Source organism: Varanus komodoensis, unplaced genomic scaffold (assembly GCF_004798865.1).
Source record: "Varanus komodoensis strain SLA01 unplaced genomic scaffold, ASM479886v1 scaffold16, whole genome shotgun sequence".
Lineage (NCBI taxonomy): Eukaryota > Metazoa > Chordata > Lepidosauria > Squamata > Varanidae > Varanus > Varanus komodoensis.
In genome coordinates, this window is record NW_025335468.1 from 23,811,438 (window position 1) to 23,830,035 (window position 18,598).

The window sequence follows — 18,598 nt, forward strand, 5'->3', positions numbered from 1 at the left end:
CAGGATGAATTTGTAATCGTCATGGGCCTACGATCAAAAATGCAGTGTTTGTGTCAAGCTCTTTCTCATTCTCTCTCTCTCTCTCTTTCTGCATCATAACATATAGCAGTGTCTTGTATCTATCACATGTTATTTAATAGCTTTAGCATTGGCTTAGTAGATATATTTAATTATTTAGAGTTTATTTAATAGCTTTAGTGCCTTCATCAAAGAACTGCAGAGTTAGAACTGATAGCTCCTCCCATCAGCTCAGCGTTGCCAGATAACTCACAGCGCAGGCTGGTCACATTGGCATCTGTGAGGGAGTGTAATTCTCATAAGAATGTTGAGCTTGAGAGAGGTTGAAGGCTGGTGCAGACCAGCTGTGGAGAAGGCGGCTAATCAGAATGATTTTTCTGCTGACATTTCCATCACCAGTGTAGTTTCACCCTTTGGCATGTGCTTAACTTGATGGGACTTCAATGTGCTTAACTTTGAAATTCATGGGACTGGAATGTACTTAACTTTGCCTGGATCATGCTAAATCACTGAAGTCATTGAATCTGTATGAATCAAGCCAATGTTTACATGGCAAATGAGAACAGACCTATTGTTAAATTTGTTAGCCATTACATATAAATGTATAAATAGTTTGCTGAACGAATATTTACTTATTTGATTTCTATCTTGTTTTTTTTTTCTTTTTTAAAGAACTGAAATCAGTTTAGATCATTTTTCTTTCAATCTTATTCCTACAACAGTGGGAGATAGGTTGGGGTGAGAGTCTGTGACTGGCCCAAAGTCATCCAGTTGGCTCCATGGCTGAGCGGGGACTAGAACTCAGATCTTCTGAGTCTCAGGCCTATACTCTTAACCATTACACCACACTGGCTGGCTGTGAGATCGCTGTGAGAATGTAGAAATCTCTGCATTATTACCCCAAAAGATATTGCCTCAGGGGAAAAACCCCATTAATTCTGAAAGATGGGATGCAATTAGTCAAGGTCACATAATGAGAAAGGAAATATGGAAATACATGATGCTTAATAATCCCACAATTTTACATGAGAATACAGCTGTTCTTTATTGATTAGACAGTATTATTATCTAAACATGATCAAATATTGAAATCTGTATAAGTTTCAGAGTTACTGATATCCGTTAACAAACCACATGTATAAGTGTGTGATTTCTTTGCACAATTATCTTAAAATGGACTGGTGTATTTGTTCTGATTCCTCTCCTCAGACCAAACACACAGTTCTGTTTGGCGTTAGGCTTTCTGATACTTGCTGCTGTCAGAAAGCACAAAACACTGAAATCCATTTGACAGAAAACAATTTCTGATAATACTCACTGGGAAAGGCAGAACATTTAGAAAATACATTGCAACATGCTGTCTTCCATCTAGTTCCAGAATAATGACAGTTATTAGGCCTTGTCTGTAAAACCAAACTGTCCTGCTATCATGAGAAAACCCCTTTAAACAACAAAGTTGTTGTGACAGAAAGCTATTAGAGTAGATGAGTACTGAATTTAGAAGTGGAGACACCAATTTATCAAGGGACAAGCCAGATGCCAGCAACTTAAGTTTCTCAGAACACCATTGGTCACATCTCCTGATGGAAAATAATGCTAGATCCCTAACATAGGGAAACCAAGTTCCACCAGAATATGGCCCTTTCCTAACAGACAAGAGAAGAATGAGGTAGGGAGGGAGAAGGTGTGTTGTCTATGCAGTGTAATTGCTTCACACCCAAGCTAGTGATCCTGTGATTTTTGCTTTGCTTTAAACTAGGACATTTAGAATGGAAAACTCAGGGGTTTGATCAAGCTAAACCCTTTTTGAAGTTTGCATGAGTGTTAGTGGGTTAGTTATGAGTTAGAGAGTGTTAGTTATGCTAGGTCATAAGCTAGCAATTAAAGCAACAGGTGGAAGTGAACCAAATATCAGCAGGCAATTTAAACTCAATAATATTGCTCTCTGAGCCCTACCAATAAGATCTTAAATGCAGCAAAATGTACTAACTTACACTTTTCATAGGAGAGTGTACTAAGATGGCACTCAACATCATAGGTGCCTGATGTACCAGAGAAGATGTGAAAGGCCATGATTATAAGTTAGAAATCTGCTTCATGACCCATGATCCTGGGCACAGCTAAGGCACCTGAATAGGAATTGCAAGCATTGTTTGTGCATGAATTAAATTCCGTCCTCAGACCTGTGACACTTAAAATATACATCTAAAATTAAATACTAAAAATATCAACTTCTTCCTCAGGCTCTTCATATCAACTGGGAAAAAATGCTCATTTCGAAGGGAATGATTGTACTGTTTGCTAGTTTACAGTGGATCGGGAATAATGGCATCTATGCAGACAGCAGCACATTATCTATAAGCAGCTTAAGCAGCACCAACACAAGCCTACCTACATCTACTGTAAGTCTTAAATCACCAACAGGGAGCAATGGTAGTACAACGAAAAGTACAGTGACGCAAAACAATGCTCAAAGCAACAGTGTAACTTCCACATCTTCCACCATTTCATCGTCTCCAGTGACACATCAGCAGCATTTTTCAACAAAAGATATAACTCACTCTTCTTCAAGTATCAATGGAACATTGCTGCCTTCACAGATGCCTACAACCAGCAGCAGGTTATCATCAGTTGAGGAAAGCTACACAACCCATGCCAGTTCAACAGTAACAGCAGTAAAGAACTTCACTACGACCAACTCCAGTGTCAACTCTACTACCATTTCACCTAGTAAAACAGAAATGAATGCTACAACAGTTCGTCCTGCTACCAGTATACCAAATACTACCTCAAGCACATTACAGACCACTAAATATTACAATGCCACAACAGAGTTTGGGACAAGTAATCAAACAACTCCACAACACAAGCCGATAGATAGTTCTGCAGAAGCAAGAGAACCCCCAAAAGGTAACTTGACTGTCCTTTACGTTTCACTGTGTAATGATATTAGTAATGCAACCATATTGTATCTACAGGAGATGCAGACTTGAGCCTGCTACTGCAGCTTACTTGATTTTAGAAGATAAATGTTGCAATTTGGGAAATGGTTTGGGAGTTGACCTGTTTGTATTGCAGAAAAAACACCTACAAATGATTCCAGTTTACATTGTAATGATCGTAAAGAAACCTATCTTTTGAGATTATAATCATCTGTTCAGTTTTACCAAATTATTTTTCAACCTAGGCTCTAAATTATGTTTTCTCCTTGGCTCTCTCTTGAAATCTGTTAAAAGATGATCTGTCAGGAGTATCCTGACAGGAGTATCCTGACAGAAGTTGAGAGAGATTTTTGTATGTGAAAAGGGGGAATTCGGACATGGAAATGGGTAGTTTTTGACGGAAACATAGGTCCCAGTTGTTTTAAAACAAAAGATTTCCCAGTCAGAACACTTTTTGGTTAGAAAAAGAAAGGGATGCACCTCTATAAGCACACAGAGGCTCAGGAAAAAAATGCAAAATGTGGACCAGTGTGGGAACTAGCCATGAGGCTGGATAAGATTTTGCCATGAGAATGAATTTTTGGATCATGTAATTCCCAAATTAGTCTATTTTCACACACAAAAGCAAAAGCTTCTTTGGTTTCTTTTGGCAGCTCACCTTTCAATAGCTGTCAAGAGAAATCAAAGGGATGAAAACAATTTGCAGTATACAACCCCCAGGTTCTTTTCAGCACTTTGAAGGAACTTCAGTGACCGTCAAGCTGGCTGTTACAATCTCCAAACAAAACAAACAAGGCAGTAGAAGCGGGGAGTCATCGTGGGCCCAAAATTTCTCATGATTATAATAGGGAAAGGAGTGTTGTGGTGTCTCCTGCAATACCTGTGGAATGTCCAAGGCTGGAGAAGGGGTCAACAACCTTTTGTAAGCCTGATGGTTGTTGGTAAACCAATGTAAGCTCAACAAATTCATCATGGCTTATTGCCAGGCTGGGCTAGTGTGACACGCCAACATACTCTACGCGTTTCATCTCATTCCTATAGAAGTCACTATAGGTGTTCTCAGATAATGCACTAGTGTTTCTGACCTTGCATCAACATAGACCTGTAGTTTCAGATTCCAATATCCAGAGAAAGCACATAGTACAGTGCTTTTGTGGAACCACACCATGTTAGCAATGTTGATTCGGAAGAATTACCATGTCAAGATCTCTCTGACACATGGAAAAGTTATATCCAGAAGAGGTCCTTAGTCCATTACCCACCTGAGTATGGTTCACTGCATGATGTTCGATGACGGGCAGCTAAAATAGGTGAACTGGCTCCATGCAAAAGTGTTAGAAATGAGCTATTGATACAAGGTACACTAATTATGTTTTTGATATTAAATGTGCAAAAGTCCAGTGACACGGAAATCATCAATGATTTTCCTGTCATGAATTGCTGTGCAAACAAACCGAAACATTTCCAACAGGATTTAGAGGTACTTTTAAACAAGTCACCTAATGCATTCTGAGGTGATATAGTCGCAGAATGGACTGTACTGGATACGCCTCTAACATCATTGTTTTAGCTCTTAAATACAGCTCTTAGATGTATTTAAACAAGTTATCACTTGGGAACCTTAAATATTGAACTTATGGGCAGGCCTGGCAGATGCCCTGAAAGCAATGTAAAGGAACGGTCTTGGAACCTAACTTGGATTTCCATAAAAGGATGGGCTTGCTGTGTTTATGGAAGGTCCTCTAATCCAACAGAAGGTCCATATAGCAAAAAAATGCTTCTGTCTTTCTACCAGTGGAAGCAGAGCCTGAACTGAGTTCCACTTATGGGCGCATAGGATCCAAACCACTGATAGTTCAGGAACAGTCAACTATTCAGTGATACATTGGTTAGTTGAAAACTTGAGTGCCTTGCTTTCTAGAAATTGTGCAATACAAATAGATATGCCCTTGGAATACATCATTCAATTTGAGTAAAATAGCTCTGAGAAAGAATAGCCACGCTTCAAAAAGGTATCAGTTTTATATTGTAATTGCTCCTGTAGACTCGGTAGGAGGCTTATCCAACATGTATTTTACAGTCTGTTCTAAGAACAGAACATTACCTGCATTACGTCCAAGCTTTTCTTCAAAATTGTGGTATCTAAAGCCCCCTAATGTGCCACGGAAAGAAAGAAAGTGTGCAAAAGCACATTGATGGGAGAACTCAACACAAGGAATGAATGTGCAATAAAGCCTCTATCAAAATGATGTACCTGATAGCTCTGATTTTGAATGGCCATTGAAGCCTCTCGGCTGAAGCATCCAGAAACTAGATAAATGGGAAGCTTTGTCCTGGTAAAGGTATGTCTTCCCAATTACTTTTAAAATGACTCTGTGTCACAGCATTATTGGTAAAAATGGAGGTTATGAATCACAATCTCTCAAGGGATCCTCGAATCTCATTAGGCAGCATCTCAGTACATGGTGACAGTCTGCAGTGAACTGAAATCTTCAGCAGTCCTTTTCATGAGGTGCTTAAGGAAGTAATCACTTTTCACCACTGCCTTTTGTTTTTCAGAAAAACACAGACACGGAGCAGTCATATTTGGTGCAATCATAGGAGCAGTACTAGGATCAGCATTAATTGTTCTCATTGTGTATTTTATGTGTGGACAGAAAAAATCTGCAGCCTTTGGACATCAGAGACTTTATGATGACACCAGGAATGATCCAGGTAGGGAAACAGGCAAATACAGTGGTACCTTGGCTCACGTACTTAATCCGTTCCAGGACTCTGGTCATGACCCAAATTGGTCATGCGTCAAGTCAAATTTCCTAATAAGGGTCAATGTAAATAAGGCCAATCCATTCTCAACTATTTTTTTCACTCACAAAAATTTGAAGCAAAGTGACAAAGAACAACAAAGATCATGGCCATCTCCCCCCCCCCTCCAGCAATTGTGTGTGGGGGTAGGGGGAGGGGGGCGTGATCATGGGTGTGCTAGGGGGGAGGCGGGTGCAGGTGGGGGGGCAGGCGGGGGTGTGCTTGGGCAGGGAACATGGGCACAATCACGGCCATCTCCCACCCCAGCACGAACACAATCATCACCCGATGCAGAGTTCGCGAGGTTTAGAAGTCTAAGTTAGCTGGGCCTGTGCAGCCTAATGCCATAAGAATTTTATTCTAGAAGGTACCCCAAAAGATTTCATCATTTTCCTGCACCTAGCAAACACAACTCCTTTGATATTTGTTCTGGTTAACCTGCAATACCCTCTGTGAAAACAGAAAAATAATTCATAAATTCTATGGCTTTCTCTTACTAGTTGTATGTGAATGCAAATCTCAGTTCATAAAGATATGTGAGAAGCCAACGTCTGTGCCATCCCCAAAATACATCACAATGCACTTTTTGCTTTATTTACCATGCATCACTTTCCCTGGAACGGTTATCTCAAAATGCCTTAGAGGAGGATTTCAAGCACGGCTTATTCTGTTTGTTATGGCCCTTCCATTATTTACACAACAGCTGCACAAAAGTGAGCTGGTGCCATACGATGCCTCTAAATTTCAGATATATTAAGCTACTTGCTGTACTGTGGGTGATTCTGCTCTATGCCCTGTGCAACTATTAGCAGCAATGAGGCAGTCCAAATGAGGTCCTTAATGGGCACAAAGCTACATAATTCCAAACCTAGATAGCTTCACTCTGAAACAATGTGCTATGGATTGATGTGTTCTGACAAAAGCAAAGAAAAAACAAGCCCATAAAATTCAAGCTACAAGCTGCTCCACAAACACAAATCCCAGAACATCACAGCTAAGAAGGTAGTATAAATTCAGAAAAGAGAGTGTCTGTGAACTCTTCCACTGGCACCCAAATGTATTTACTTTTGCTTTCAGTAGGGCCTTACTTCATCTGATGCTTACAACCTGATGAGCAATCACAGCCTTAAAAAAAACAACAAAGGAAAAAACAAATGAAAGCCAATAGCCGGCATGGGAGAGGGGAGAGAGCTATTAGCTCTGCAGTTGGAGGGCAAGTGTTGGGGGTTAAATCCTTCCTGCTCAACAGCAATTTCAGTCAAATGTTTCCTTTCCAGAGCCACAGTTAGGGGATGGGAAGGGCACTCCCAACAGAGCATGCATGGTGCTCACAGCTTATGTTTGATATCATCGTAATAGCTACATACGTATAGCAGTGCAGTAATCATGGGTTGCACATCACTAGTGACAGCAAAATGGAATGTCAGCATTGGCACCCCAGTGCCCACTTTTGGAAGATCATGACATTTCGGACCTACACGAATAGCACAGACAGGACCATCAGATGAAGCACGCCCTTGCTGTGATTTTCTGTCCTTGCATGAACCACACAGATGACACCAGACTTTTTTCTTGGTGTCAACTGCTAGGCCCTAGCAGTTCTGAGTCTGCCTCTCTTTCCCTCACAAGCTACCTTGGTCGCCCTGTATGATGACCTGTGCAGGGAGAGAGACAGAGGGAGTGTGTCTCTGCTGGTTCTCCTGGACCTCTCAGCGGCTTTCGATACCATCGACCATGGTATCCTTCTGGATAGGCTACCGGGATTGGGGGTCAGAGGCACTGCTTTGCAGTGGTTCTGCTCCTATCTCAATGACCGTTTCCAGAAGGTGGTGCTGGGGGACTACGGCTCTGCACCATGGCAGTTATGCCATGGAGTTCCGCAGGGGTCCATTTTGTTCCCATTGCTATTCAACATCTACATGAAACCGCTGGGAGAGGTCATTAGGAGGTGTGGGCTGCGGAATCATCAGTACGCTGATGATACCCAGCTCTACCTCTCGTTTTCAACCAATCCAGGTGAGGCAGTGGCTGTATTGAACCAGTGCCTGGCTGAGGTAATGGGCTGGACGAGGGCCAATAAACTGAAGCTCAATCCCGACAAGATGGAGATCCTGTTTGTAGGCAGTTCGGGCTTCGGGGTGGGGGACCGTGACCTTGTCCTGAATGGGGTAGCACTCCCTCTTAAGGACAGGGTCCGCAGCTTGGGAGTGCTCCTTGACCCAGAGCTGTTGTTGGCAGCTCAAGTAACAGCGGTGGCGAGGAGCGCTTTCCTCCAGCTCTGGCTGATCCATCAGCTGCGTCCCTACCTGGAGAACGATTGCCTGGCAACAGTGACACATGCATTGGTAACTTCCTGATTAGACTTCTGTAACGTGCTCTATGTGGGGCTGCCCTTGAAGACGGTCTGGATACTTCAATTGGTGCAAAACAGAGCTGCCAGGTTGCTGATGGGGGCTGAGCGTTGTTCTCACATAACCCCAGTCCTCTGTCAGCTTCACTGGCTTCCCATTGAAGTCTGGACCCAATTCAAGGTGTTGGTTATCACCTATAAAGCCCTTAACGGCTTGGGACTTGGTTATCTAAAGGAGCGCTTGCGTCCATATATGCCCTCCCGCCCCCTGAGATCGGTGGCAGAGGCCCTTCTCTGGGAGCCCTCTGTGAAAATTATTAGGAGGGTGAGTACCCGGAGGAGGGCCTTCTCTGTGGTGGCACCCCGTCTATGGAACGCGCTCCCCAGAGAGGTCCGCCTGGAGCCGTCGTTATTTGCTTTTCGGCGCCAGACCATGACCTTTTTATTTAAACGATACTTTAACTGTTAATTGTTGTTATTATTTATTATACACCTGCTGAGATGTATCCGGGTTTTCGAATTGTATTCAGTATTTGTTTATTTGCTTTGTAAGCCACCCCGAGGCTTGTTGCAAAGGGGGTGGCATAAAAATGCTTTAAATAATAATAATAATAAGCAAGCTGGCAATGTTTCTGAGCTCAGCGCAGAGCTTGATCAACTCTGGATCTAGGACAACTGGCCTTTTGGAACTTCCACTCCTTTTGTCCACCGTACAAACAACATAGGCATTTAAGCCGGTGATGGCTACTGCTCGGCATGGCTACCTTTGATCGTGCCTTTGGAAGTGCGGTCCCAGCCGTCTATGCTCCGTTTAGCTTTATTATACTAAAGAGTGATCTCAGGTCTAGATTTGTGGGGAGTGCAACATATCCACTGAACTTAGGAGAATTGCTGCTCTTCCTTTCTTTGGCACAAACCCTACAAGTGTAAACCCTGAAAACTACAAATACTGCTGTTGGCACTTATGGATCTGAACTGGAAGAATTACAGGTGCTTTCTTTTGTCAGGTTTTTTTTCTCAACTAGTTCCTTGGCACATGGGTGAAAAAGTAATCAGATGTCTTATTCAAAGCTGTACTCTGTAAATGTGATGTTCGTTTCTCAGCCACTCCTAGGCCTGCTGTGTTACAAAGTTGCCTGAGGGCAACTCTCAGTGGTGAAAAGATTTTCCTGCAAACAGAGAAATGAGGTCATTAAAAATCCTTGACTGAGAGTTGCTGTTACATCTGGTGACCTGCCGAGGTGTGGGCACAGATTACATGTGAACCTCTCAAGTTTTATCTGGGATCAAAATGACCCCCAAAGCACTAGTTCTGAACATCAGCTAAAAGCAGTTCTGCAGGATCACCAGAAATATTCCACCTGAAAATCCAAATGCCTTGAAACTTCAGGGGTTTGTAAATCTGTGGTGTAATACTAACCCCTAATGCCATTTATAGAGCTATTAAGCCAAGTCAGTTATTTGTCTAGTATGAAAAATAGTTGCTATTTCCATGACGAATGACAGACAACTCCATTGTATGGCTGCTAGACAGCATCTTGGATGTTAGGGCCATAGGGTCCTTGGAGATCCAGCTCAGACCTCAGAAACTCTCTGAGGGTGGAGATGGTACTCTGAGCTTGGAGTAGCCGTCCTCACTTACTGGTGGCATGGGAAGACCTGTGCTGGCTGCTTCTTTAAGGCCACCATCTCATAGAAGATATTGAGTCAGCATTCCAGGGGGCAGGGAGGAAAAGAGGCCCATGGGGCCATGATATGAAGTGTCCTGGTTGTGCCTCAGCCTCCTTCCTTGATGCACTGAAGTACAGCGCTTAGACAGCCACTTAAGCACTTTGCAGAGTGGAGGTTCAGGGTGGCAAACTTTGCCTCTATGCTTCTTCCACCCTGCATCAGATGCCTGTAGTCCTCTGAGTCCGGAGACTTAGGGGCATCTGGACTGGACTGTGCCCTAATAAATTTAAGCACAATTTTCAGGGTCACTTTATACCTTATATTGCAGACATTCCTAGAGGGGTAACATTTACTATAAAAGGTATAAGATGAATACTATCAATTGTTCACTAGGTTTTTAGGGGCATTCTACAGCATTTAGCAATTCACCTCTCATCATAGGTGAGGGATCTTGGAGCATGGAGTTGTAAGAAGACTGACACAATGTTTTATGAGTTCTTTTCCAACCCTATTGGAGCACATTTTTCTCCACCTGCTAATGGAGGGTTGAACTTTGAAAACATTAGGGCTTTCATACTAACATCTGAAACCATTATATTAAACAGGTAAAAGAAAGACAGGTTTCCTGTTGCTGAGTGACTTGCAGTCTTGGAACAATTCCCCAGACTTAATTACTTAGTTGATTCCACAGTCTTAAGTTTTTTTCCAGGCATAGTAGTGCCTACATAGTCGAATGTGTGGACAGAAGTTAATATATAATCCTATTTATTTCCATACCGGTATATATAAATATACATATATATAAAAAGATGCCCAAGGAAGCATTGTTTGAAAATCTTCAAATAACTCTGAGTATGTACCTTGCAGTTCTGCGACTAGACAATATCCCTGAACCTTATGGCACAAGCTTTGGAGAGGACTCATACTACAACCCTACGGCAGCTGATGAGACGGCAGCACCGAACAGCATCGCAACACCTTGTGATTCCATTCCAATGAATGACATGACTTCATCGCACCCTTCATAATAGTATTATACTGGTGTCAGTTTTGAAAACTCATATCCCTCCTCCGCTTCCTCCTCCTTCTTTGAAAGATATTTTTGGTGACACAAATTCTGTTCCTGCTGATATGCAAGGTTTGGAACAATGTGTGAAAAGCATTGCTTAATGGCCATGTCCACAGATTAACTAATGAATTCATTACCAGAAGAGATGACACCCACAAATCCAGAATGGCTCTCAAAAAGAACTTTTTTTTTTAAGTACATATAACGCAAAATAATTTTTAAGTGACTACTAGCCATCATAACAAAATGGAAGTTCTATGTTCGCAACCAGTACATTTCAGACTGCCAGATGCTGGACATCTGTACTTGTGCTGTGCATTTCCAGAAACATCTGTCTGTCTGCTCCTGGAAACAGAATGTTGGACTAGACAGAAATTTAATTGTACTAGCAAGGATATAGAAAATACCATGAATGTAAATAGAAATATAAGTCAATCCAGTCCCATATGTGTTTTTTAAATTAGAACTAGCATACTTGAGAGTAATATTTCTGCTGCTTGTCTTAAAAAGGGAATGAGGGAGAAATTTATTCACTTTGCATTTTAATGTGAAGTTACCAAATGACGCATTTTAGTAACCAATGCATCAAATTCAGTTATCCTTCAAAATCTATATTTCTCCAAATATTGTTATGGAGTTCTCCAATAAAAAGAAACACATGAACATGTGTATATTGGGCAGAAAAACAAACATGCATGCTTTTGTGAACATAACAGTAAAAGGTATTATTTCAAGAAATTGCTTGCAAACTGTGTATATTAGGCAAAAATGTATCTTTGAATGTTTGTATTAGTGCACAGAATATGCATATGTATTTTCATGCACTCTTAAAAATGTTTTCCAAAGTTTTGGAGGAAATGAACTTAGGGTTGGAAAAGGGGAAAACGGAAAGGGAACAATTGACAGATGTACCTATCCCTAGATAAGGGCACAGTCCATTGCTTTCCAAGATCAAAGCTGGGACTCCAACTGCTGAGTGCTGAGTGCTTTTTTCCATCTTTGCCACCAGCCTGGTCCTTTGAGTGCTGACTATGGCCCTCAAATATGCAAGTCTGAACCAGAAAAGGAGGGTGTCCCAGGGGGCGGGGGGAAGAGTAATGAGGTTCCACCTCAGCCCGTCTTCCTTGTGAGCAGGGGCCAAAAGACACAGATCACCAAAACTGGCCTTTTACAGGGTGGGAAAAGTGCAGAGAATTCTTGTATTCTCATTCCTCCTGACTCTGTTGGATGCTCCATATTGAGAGGGTTCTGAGCAGCCACAGTGAGCAGCCACCTAAGACCAATATCACAGTAGTTCAATAGTCAGAGAGTAGCTACTAGCGAATTCCCAGCCCTCCCCCGCCATCTGCTCTAGGAAAGACACTGACCTTAAGAATATTTACACTTGGACAATTTTCTCATGTAACTGATTCTTTAATATGGGAGTGAATTTGCCAATTTCTTTTCAAGAAATCCAACTGCCATAATTACCCCTTTGTACCTCCCAATTATTATCTTCAGTGTAGGTTATAGTATGTTCCTACACCTGGCTATGTAGAAAAATGACTGAAGTCAGGCCACTGGCTTCTTTTGGGGAATAAATACACATGAAAGGGTACCAGTAATATCTGCCTGGTTAATATCTGAGCAACACATGACTCCATTCCTTGAGCTCTATTAAGAAAAAGTATACTTGAACCATGTACCCTAACCTGACAGGTGCTCAATATCCCTTCTTTCTGGGTACTATTAGTGGGCTACATTTGGTTAGATCAGTCACAAACAATGTAGGATTATAAATATTATATAATATTACACTAGAAAAATGTCTGGGAAAGCACTTGATAGTTGAAACTAATTCTGAGTTAAATGTTTGCACTTGTTCAGCACCAGGTGAAAAGTCCCATGAAAAGATACTACCTTGGTGGTATCTTGAGATTGTTCCCTCTGTTTGTGGCCCAGTTATGCTACTGCTTTAATAACATTGTAGAGATTTCCTTATTCAATGCATGAGCTCTATGCATAAGGGACAGCATCTAATGCAAACAACATTTATTTGCACAGCATTCATTTAACTGGGATGCATTTTCCCATTCCCGTTCTGTCACCCCGAGACAGCTAAGCATGATTAGATTGGGGCAAGGGTTTAGAAACTGCATCTCTACACTGCACATCACTGGAAGCCTCACTAGCCCCAGCAGAGATTTCCATTAGAAGGCAAATAGGAGCTTTGGAGAGGTCACAGCCATTACAAGTAGCAAAAGAGTTAATTTTTTTCTCCCGCTCTATCCCCCAATCTCCAGTTCAAAGACTGTTCATACTTCCCTTTGTCAGCTATTCACATAACAAAAATGTGTCCGTTAATTGCATTCAAACAATTAATGGCAAATTTAGTTTGCTCTCAAAGCTGGTACATAAGGACAACAGATGGTCATTTCCACAGATGGGATGTTTATTACTCCCTTCTATCAGCCTTAGAAAATAAAAACACAAACAGAGTGACACAATTTTGTTATTAGATATTGGGCATTCTACCCATTCCTGTCAAGAGAAGGCAGATCTCTTTAACTCTTGAGGGGCATGTCCTTTGGATCACAGGAGGTCTGCGATGAGTGAAGAGATACTTCCAGATCACAGTGGATGCCACAGTACATACAAGGTGCTTCTTAAAATTGCTTGACTGTACTATATCTGAAAGCAGCTTACGTCTTTCCCCTACATGGGTAGCTGCATTCCAGAACAGCAGCCAGCAGGGTGGAATAGAGATGCAACTGATCTGAGATCACACCTAAATACTTCTGGAAGCTTTGGGGATGTCCTTAGGGCAGGGAGGGAAACTTCTTGGTGCAAACAGAGAACTAGCTCCAGCTAAAGATGTTCTGATAGGGATGTGTGACACTGAAAAACTTGTTCTGGTTTTCTTGATGAACTTCCAACATATTTACAACCTGTTGGCCAGAAATGTGCAAGTTGGGCCTCTAAGTTTTGTTCCTTTTGTTTTTTTACTTCTGCCAAACTGATCAAATTTTTTGCTCATATTTGGAGCTGAGGACTGTGTATCTCTCATGCTGATTGGCACAGAGATTTGTACAAATGGGTGCTATTCTTGTAGTTATTTAAACATGGGGTATGGAAATATGTTTTTGTCACCATGTGCACATATTTCACCTTGGCCACCTTGAATTTTCTGAAGGTTGATTTCAAATCTGAGTAAAATTCCATTCCAGATTTGTACAAAATCACAGAACACACACAAAGTTGTAGAGCAGATGCATGAATTTTGTTCATATTTTCCTGACTTAAAAAAAAATAACACAAATTGTGGCCCTTAAAAAAAAAGTAAATCTATTTGCTGACTTGACCATTGTTAGATTGAGTCAGGGCCAGGTTGATGGAATAGAATTCATGGGGCCAATTCAAGAATATCCATTGGATTTTCAACTTTATCAGTGTAGGAGGTGCTTTTATATCCTTATGTTGGAAAAACAACTCAGTGTAGGGGGTGATTCTGATCTGATCCTAACCCTTTTCATAGGTAAATGTGAGCAGAAAGCAAACCTATGGAAACTGCAACTTGAAGTCTCCCAGAGCTTTGAAGCAGCGGCTTCCCAATGAGCCAGAAGTGGGTGGGTCCTTCCTACCAGCCTTTGCAGGCTGGATGGAGAGGCCTGGTAGGACAAATCCAGTTAATATCCTGACTCTCATAGGGATATCACAGTCCACCAGCTCAGCCTATTTTACAGGGTTATAAAGAGAAAATGGGTAAACTCACAAATGCTGCTCTGCACCTCTTGGTGGAAGGACACAATACCTTGTAAAAATAATATTTCCACTGGCTTCCAAGTAAGCCACTATAGCATTTGTTCCACATTTGGTCTTCAATTTATTTTTACTCTAGGAAGGTACTTCTGTGTAAGAAAAGCATCATGTGTCACAGTATTGACTCATACTAGATGAAGGAAATGAAATAGGGAAGAAAAGAGAAATTGATGTCCTGTAATTCTCTTGACCTCTAGCTAGAGGTGTTGGACACATGCTTGAGAGATGATATAGATGCCCTCTTTACCTGACCATCTTGACATATCCATTAACTACTACTACTCTCTTTTCCTAACAGAAGATATCCTGAAAAAGGCCAAGCATGATGAAGCAAGCCAAGAAGAATTCGCATGTCAGAATGCTAAACAAACTGCCCAGACTAAAACACTTCATTTTGGTGCTGATGTGCAAAGTTGGCCAGGGCCTTCCCCACAAGAAACTTCCCAGTTTCTTTCTACTGATAAGAAGTCTATATCAGCATTGAACTTTCAGTTGTGGAAGCTATTTGGATGAAAATCTAGGGAATTTCAGACCAGTGGGTACAGGATGCCTCTTAATATCCCCCAAGTAAGCATCTGAAGAACCTGCCTATATACATGTTTAAAAGAGCACCGTCAGGTCACTATATAATAAAGAATCCAATAGCACTCTGTTCAAATGAGTAGCAGCCGTTCCTCTCTCAAGTGAGTCCAACAAGGCAGTTGGCTATTCATGTAAGCACCACAAAACCCATTAGACAGTAGTTATCTCTTACCTAGTTTTGGTTTCTGCTGGACTGCATTGATCTGGCATTGCCTTAAGAAAGCATTAAATTTGCTTATTTCATGACATGCAAACAATTTTGGAGATACAGTTTCCCCTTTCATAATCCCAGGGGTTCGGAATGTGATATGAGCAAAAGAAAACAAAGATTTGTATATTATGTTAACAAAGTTATTTCCACTACACCTCTCACCAAATTGTCACGGCGCACTGTAGGATCCAAATAAGAGAGTACTTTAGGTAGATCTGAGGCTTGTTCTACACAGCATTCCCTTTCAAGTCATATTCATTTATTCATTCATTCATTCATTCATTCATTCATTTGCCTGTTTATTTCAGTTCTATACTGTCCCATAGCCAACACTCTCTGGCAGTTTACAACAAGGGTGTGCTACAGCAAAAGCCTACCAGGATCAATGAGGCTGCCCACAGTAAGGGCACTGTGGCTTATTTATTATAATAAATCACTACAATGAGAACAAAAGCGAGAAAACAAATTCAAAAGAGAATCTCTAATATTTGATGGTAACAGCTCAGACAAGATTTGGGAGCAAACTCCCTGACACTTAAATTACTCCAGCAATGCATTTCCCATTTGAGTGCAAAAACCTAGTAAGTTCACCATATTGTGTGTGTGGCAGGGACGAGGCTCACCATGAACAGTGCATGCAGCAGTCTGAGAAATAGGCAAGCAGGAGACACAGGCAGAGAACAGGATGCTGTACTGTTGGGCCAGTGGAAACATGCCGTGAGCACTGATGCAGGCATGAAAGGGTGGCTAACAGGAGAGACGGAAAGAAAGTGTGCAGCTGCTCCAGTTTGGCTGCCAGAAGAAGGGACAAGGTAGGCAGAGCTGTGTAAGGATGGCAGAGCCTGTCAATTTTGATTTCTCAGTTTCTCCGTTTTTCCAGTCTTAAGTTCAATTCATTCTGAACTTCACTTTTTTTAAAGATTGCATGCAAATCCATATGCAATCTTACAATGCAAGATTGTATTGCAATCCATATGCAGTCTTACATTTTTCTGAAGTCATAGATTTGGGTGTGCAGTATTGATGAAGGTTTGCAAGCAATTCACCTAATATACTGAACTTAGGAAGTTATTTGTACAAATGTACACATTTTTCTCTGAATCCTTTGATTGGAGGAATCCAATGCAAAATTCAGAGAAGTGCAAATTTCAAAGAAGCACTGAATTCTGTTAGTCAATCAGTTTGAAGTGCAAGGTTAGCCAATGTGAACCAAAAGTGAGGAAACTATACTGCTTAAGAAGTGCATGGGGCTGATTGTTATCCCCTTCCTGCTGTCTAAAGCATTAGTTAGTAATAAGGGCAGTGACTACGTCGTCTTTGTACCATTGGCATAGAAGGAGAGAAAGAAGGAGAGACAGAACATGACCGAGAGAGCCAGGACACATACATGCAGGAGCAAGATGAGATGGAAGAAGGTGGGGATGGGAGCGAAGGTGAGACGAGACAGAATTAACAGAGAGGAAACGCTTGGAAAGGAGCAGAGACACGGTGCACAGAGAGGAAGAGGTTCTGGCCCATTCTCTGAGGGTAGCGTGTAAATTTGTTAATTCTGAATGTGAGAAATCTGTATAATTTTATAAGTGGGATGAAGTATTATCATCCAGACTATCTCAGTAGCATTTTTTTTTAAAATGTCACTGTCTTCCAGTGAATATTCATTTTCATTTCAGTGACAGCTTTAGAGATCAATCTACCCTTCAGTGCTGGAACAATAGCACTTGACATACGCACACAGAGAGTAATCCTTTGAAGCCTTTGAAGACATGCTCAATCAAGATTTCCAAAGGTTTTATTTTGTCATCTTTCACAAGCTGATAAGAGTCTGTTCTCCAGCAGACCAAAACAGGGTCTGCAGAGGGAGAAATTTCCTTTAGCACTCATGTTCCTGAAATGTTTATTCCCTGGACATGGAAGAGTAGGTCTCAGGGATGTAGAGAAATATACATCCAGCGCAAGTATAACAGCAATCATTTCAACATATATATTATCTTTCTTTCTCTCTCATATGGTAGCAGGAAAAACAAAAACTACTTACCCCATATGGCCATAAAAATGGCAAAGAAGACAGTCCCTCCATTATCAAATAAGTGCGTAACCTGAGAAGGAAATACAAAAAGATCATGCAAATAATGGAATTATTAAAGGATTAAATCCACTTTATGTTGGTCTGCTTTTAATCAAAGACAACCAACACTGAAATTGTTACCAAACAACTACATCAAGCACCAGTAATATGGAGATTGCACTACTATACTGAATGTAAAGATGAAACCCAAGTTCATTAACCGTATCAATGCGTCGACAAATTTCAAAGCAAGTGGAGTGGCTATGAGCAAGCTTACTAGAACAAGCACTCTTGAACTTAATTCAGACATGCAGTTAATTCAATTTGCCATTTAATTGAGCTTCTTTGCTTCCCTTTTAAGCACAATCTTTTATGTAGGTGGTTTGGTCTTTATTGCCAAGACTTAACTGCTCTGTTGAGTGCAATTCCCAAGTCCATCGGTTTGCAGCAGAACTGTGAAAGCACTTTAAATGTGAGGAGCATGGTGCTTCCTAGGTGGTGGCTTCAGGGACCAGAGGGTGCCAAAATGGATGAACAGTTTGCTGAAGGATGCTTTCAAAATGCTGACGCCTTGACATGCTTAATTACTTTCCTTAAACCTTTGTCATTCAGATAGCCCTTTTCCATTACAATTTTAGCAAATTTTTATTTTTTAATAGGAGTACTATTCTTTTTATAGCCAGAATTCTGGGTTGTATCACAGAATAGCAGAGTTGGAAAAGGCCAGAAAGCCATTGGGTCCAACTGCCTGCTGGAGCAGGACACCGAGGGCCACCATCCCATTCAGATCCTGTGCCTCTTCAAAAGCCTTCTCTGTTCAGGGCAATAAATGTCTATATATGTCAGGATGGGAGTGGTGGCTCTCTCCCAGGCTCTGGAATTTAGTTGTTGTGATATTTCTGCCCTTGGTTCCATTTGGATGGCCATTTAACTGCATCAGTTGCAACAATAAAATTGGATTTTTGGTGTATTTGAATTGTACATGTGAAAAATACTGAAGGGGATTCTGCGTGTTTAATATGGATAAGTTTTCCTCTCAGCAGACATTTCCTACATTGACATTTCTCTTCCTCTGCAGGACAGAAAT

At 41.3% G+C, this 18,598-nt stretch overlaps 2 protein-coding genes across 2 annotated transcripts in view; one reads left to right on the top strand and one right to left on the bottom strand.

The window, feature by feature from the left end:
- The window catches only part of ANO3 (anoctamin 3), a 264,086-nt gene that overhangs the window by 34,832 nt on the left and 210,656 nt on the right, over positions 1 to 18,598 (bottom strand). Inside the window, exon 14 of the mRNA XM_044425772.1 lies at positions 17,482 to 17,542. Coding sequence (XP_044281707.1) covers positions 17,482 to 17,542 — 61 coding nt within the window. The remainder of the gene's footprint in view (positions 1 to 17,481; positions 17,543 to 18,598) is intronic.
- MUC15 (mucin 15, cell surface associated) lies at positions 2,271 to 11,055 on the top strand. The gene is made up of 3 exons (XM_044425774.1): positions 2,271 to 2,928; positions 5,520 to 5,675; positions 10,654 to 11,055. Exons 1-3 carry the CDS (start codon positions 2,286 to 2,288, stop codon positions 10,812 to 10,814), a joined length of 960 nt encoding a protein of 319 aa, XP_044281709.1. The 5' UTR covers positions 2,271 to 2,285; the 3' UTR covers positions 10,815 to 11,055.

Bases quoted from the DNA above. Each gene is read 5' to 3' on its own strand.
- MUC15 (XM_044425774.1), top strand. From the start codon at position 2,286: ATGCTCATTTCGAAGGGAATGATTGTACTGTTTGCTAGTTTACAGTGG. The intron at 2,929-5,519 runs GTAACTTGACTG...TTTGTTTTTCAG, and splicing joins AGCAAGAGAACCCCCAAAAG to AAAAACACAGACACGGAGCA. The intron at 5,676-10,653 runs GTAGGGAAACAG...TGTACCTTGCAG, and splicing joins TGACACCAGGAATGATCCAG to TTCTGCGACTAGACAATATC.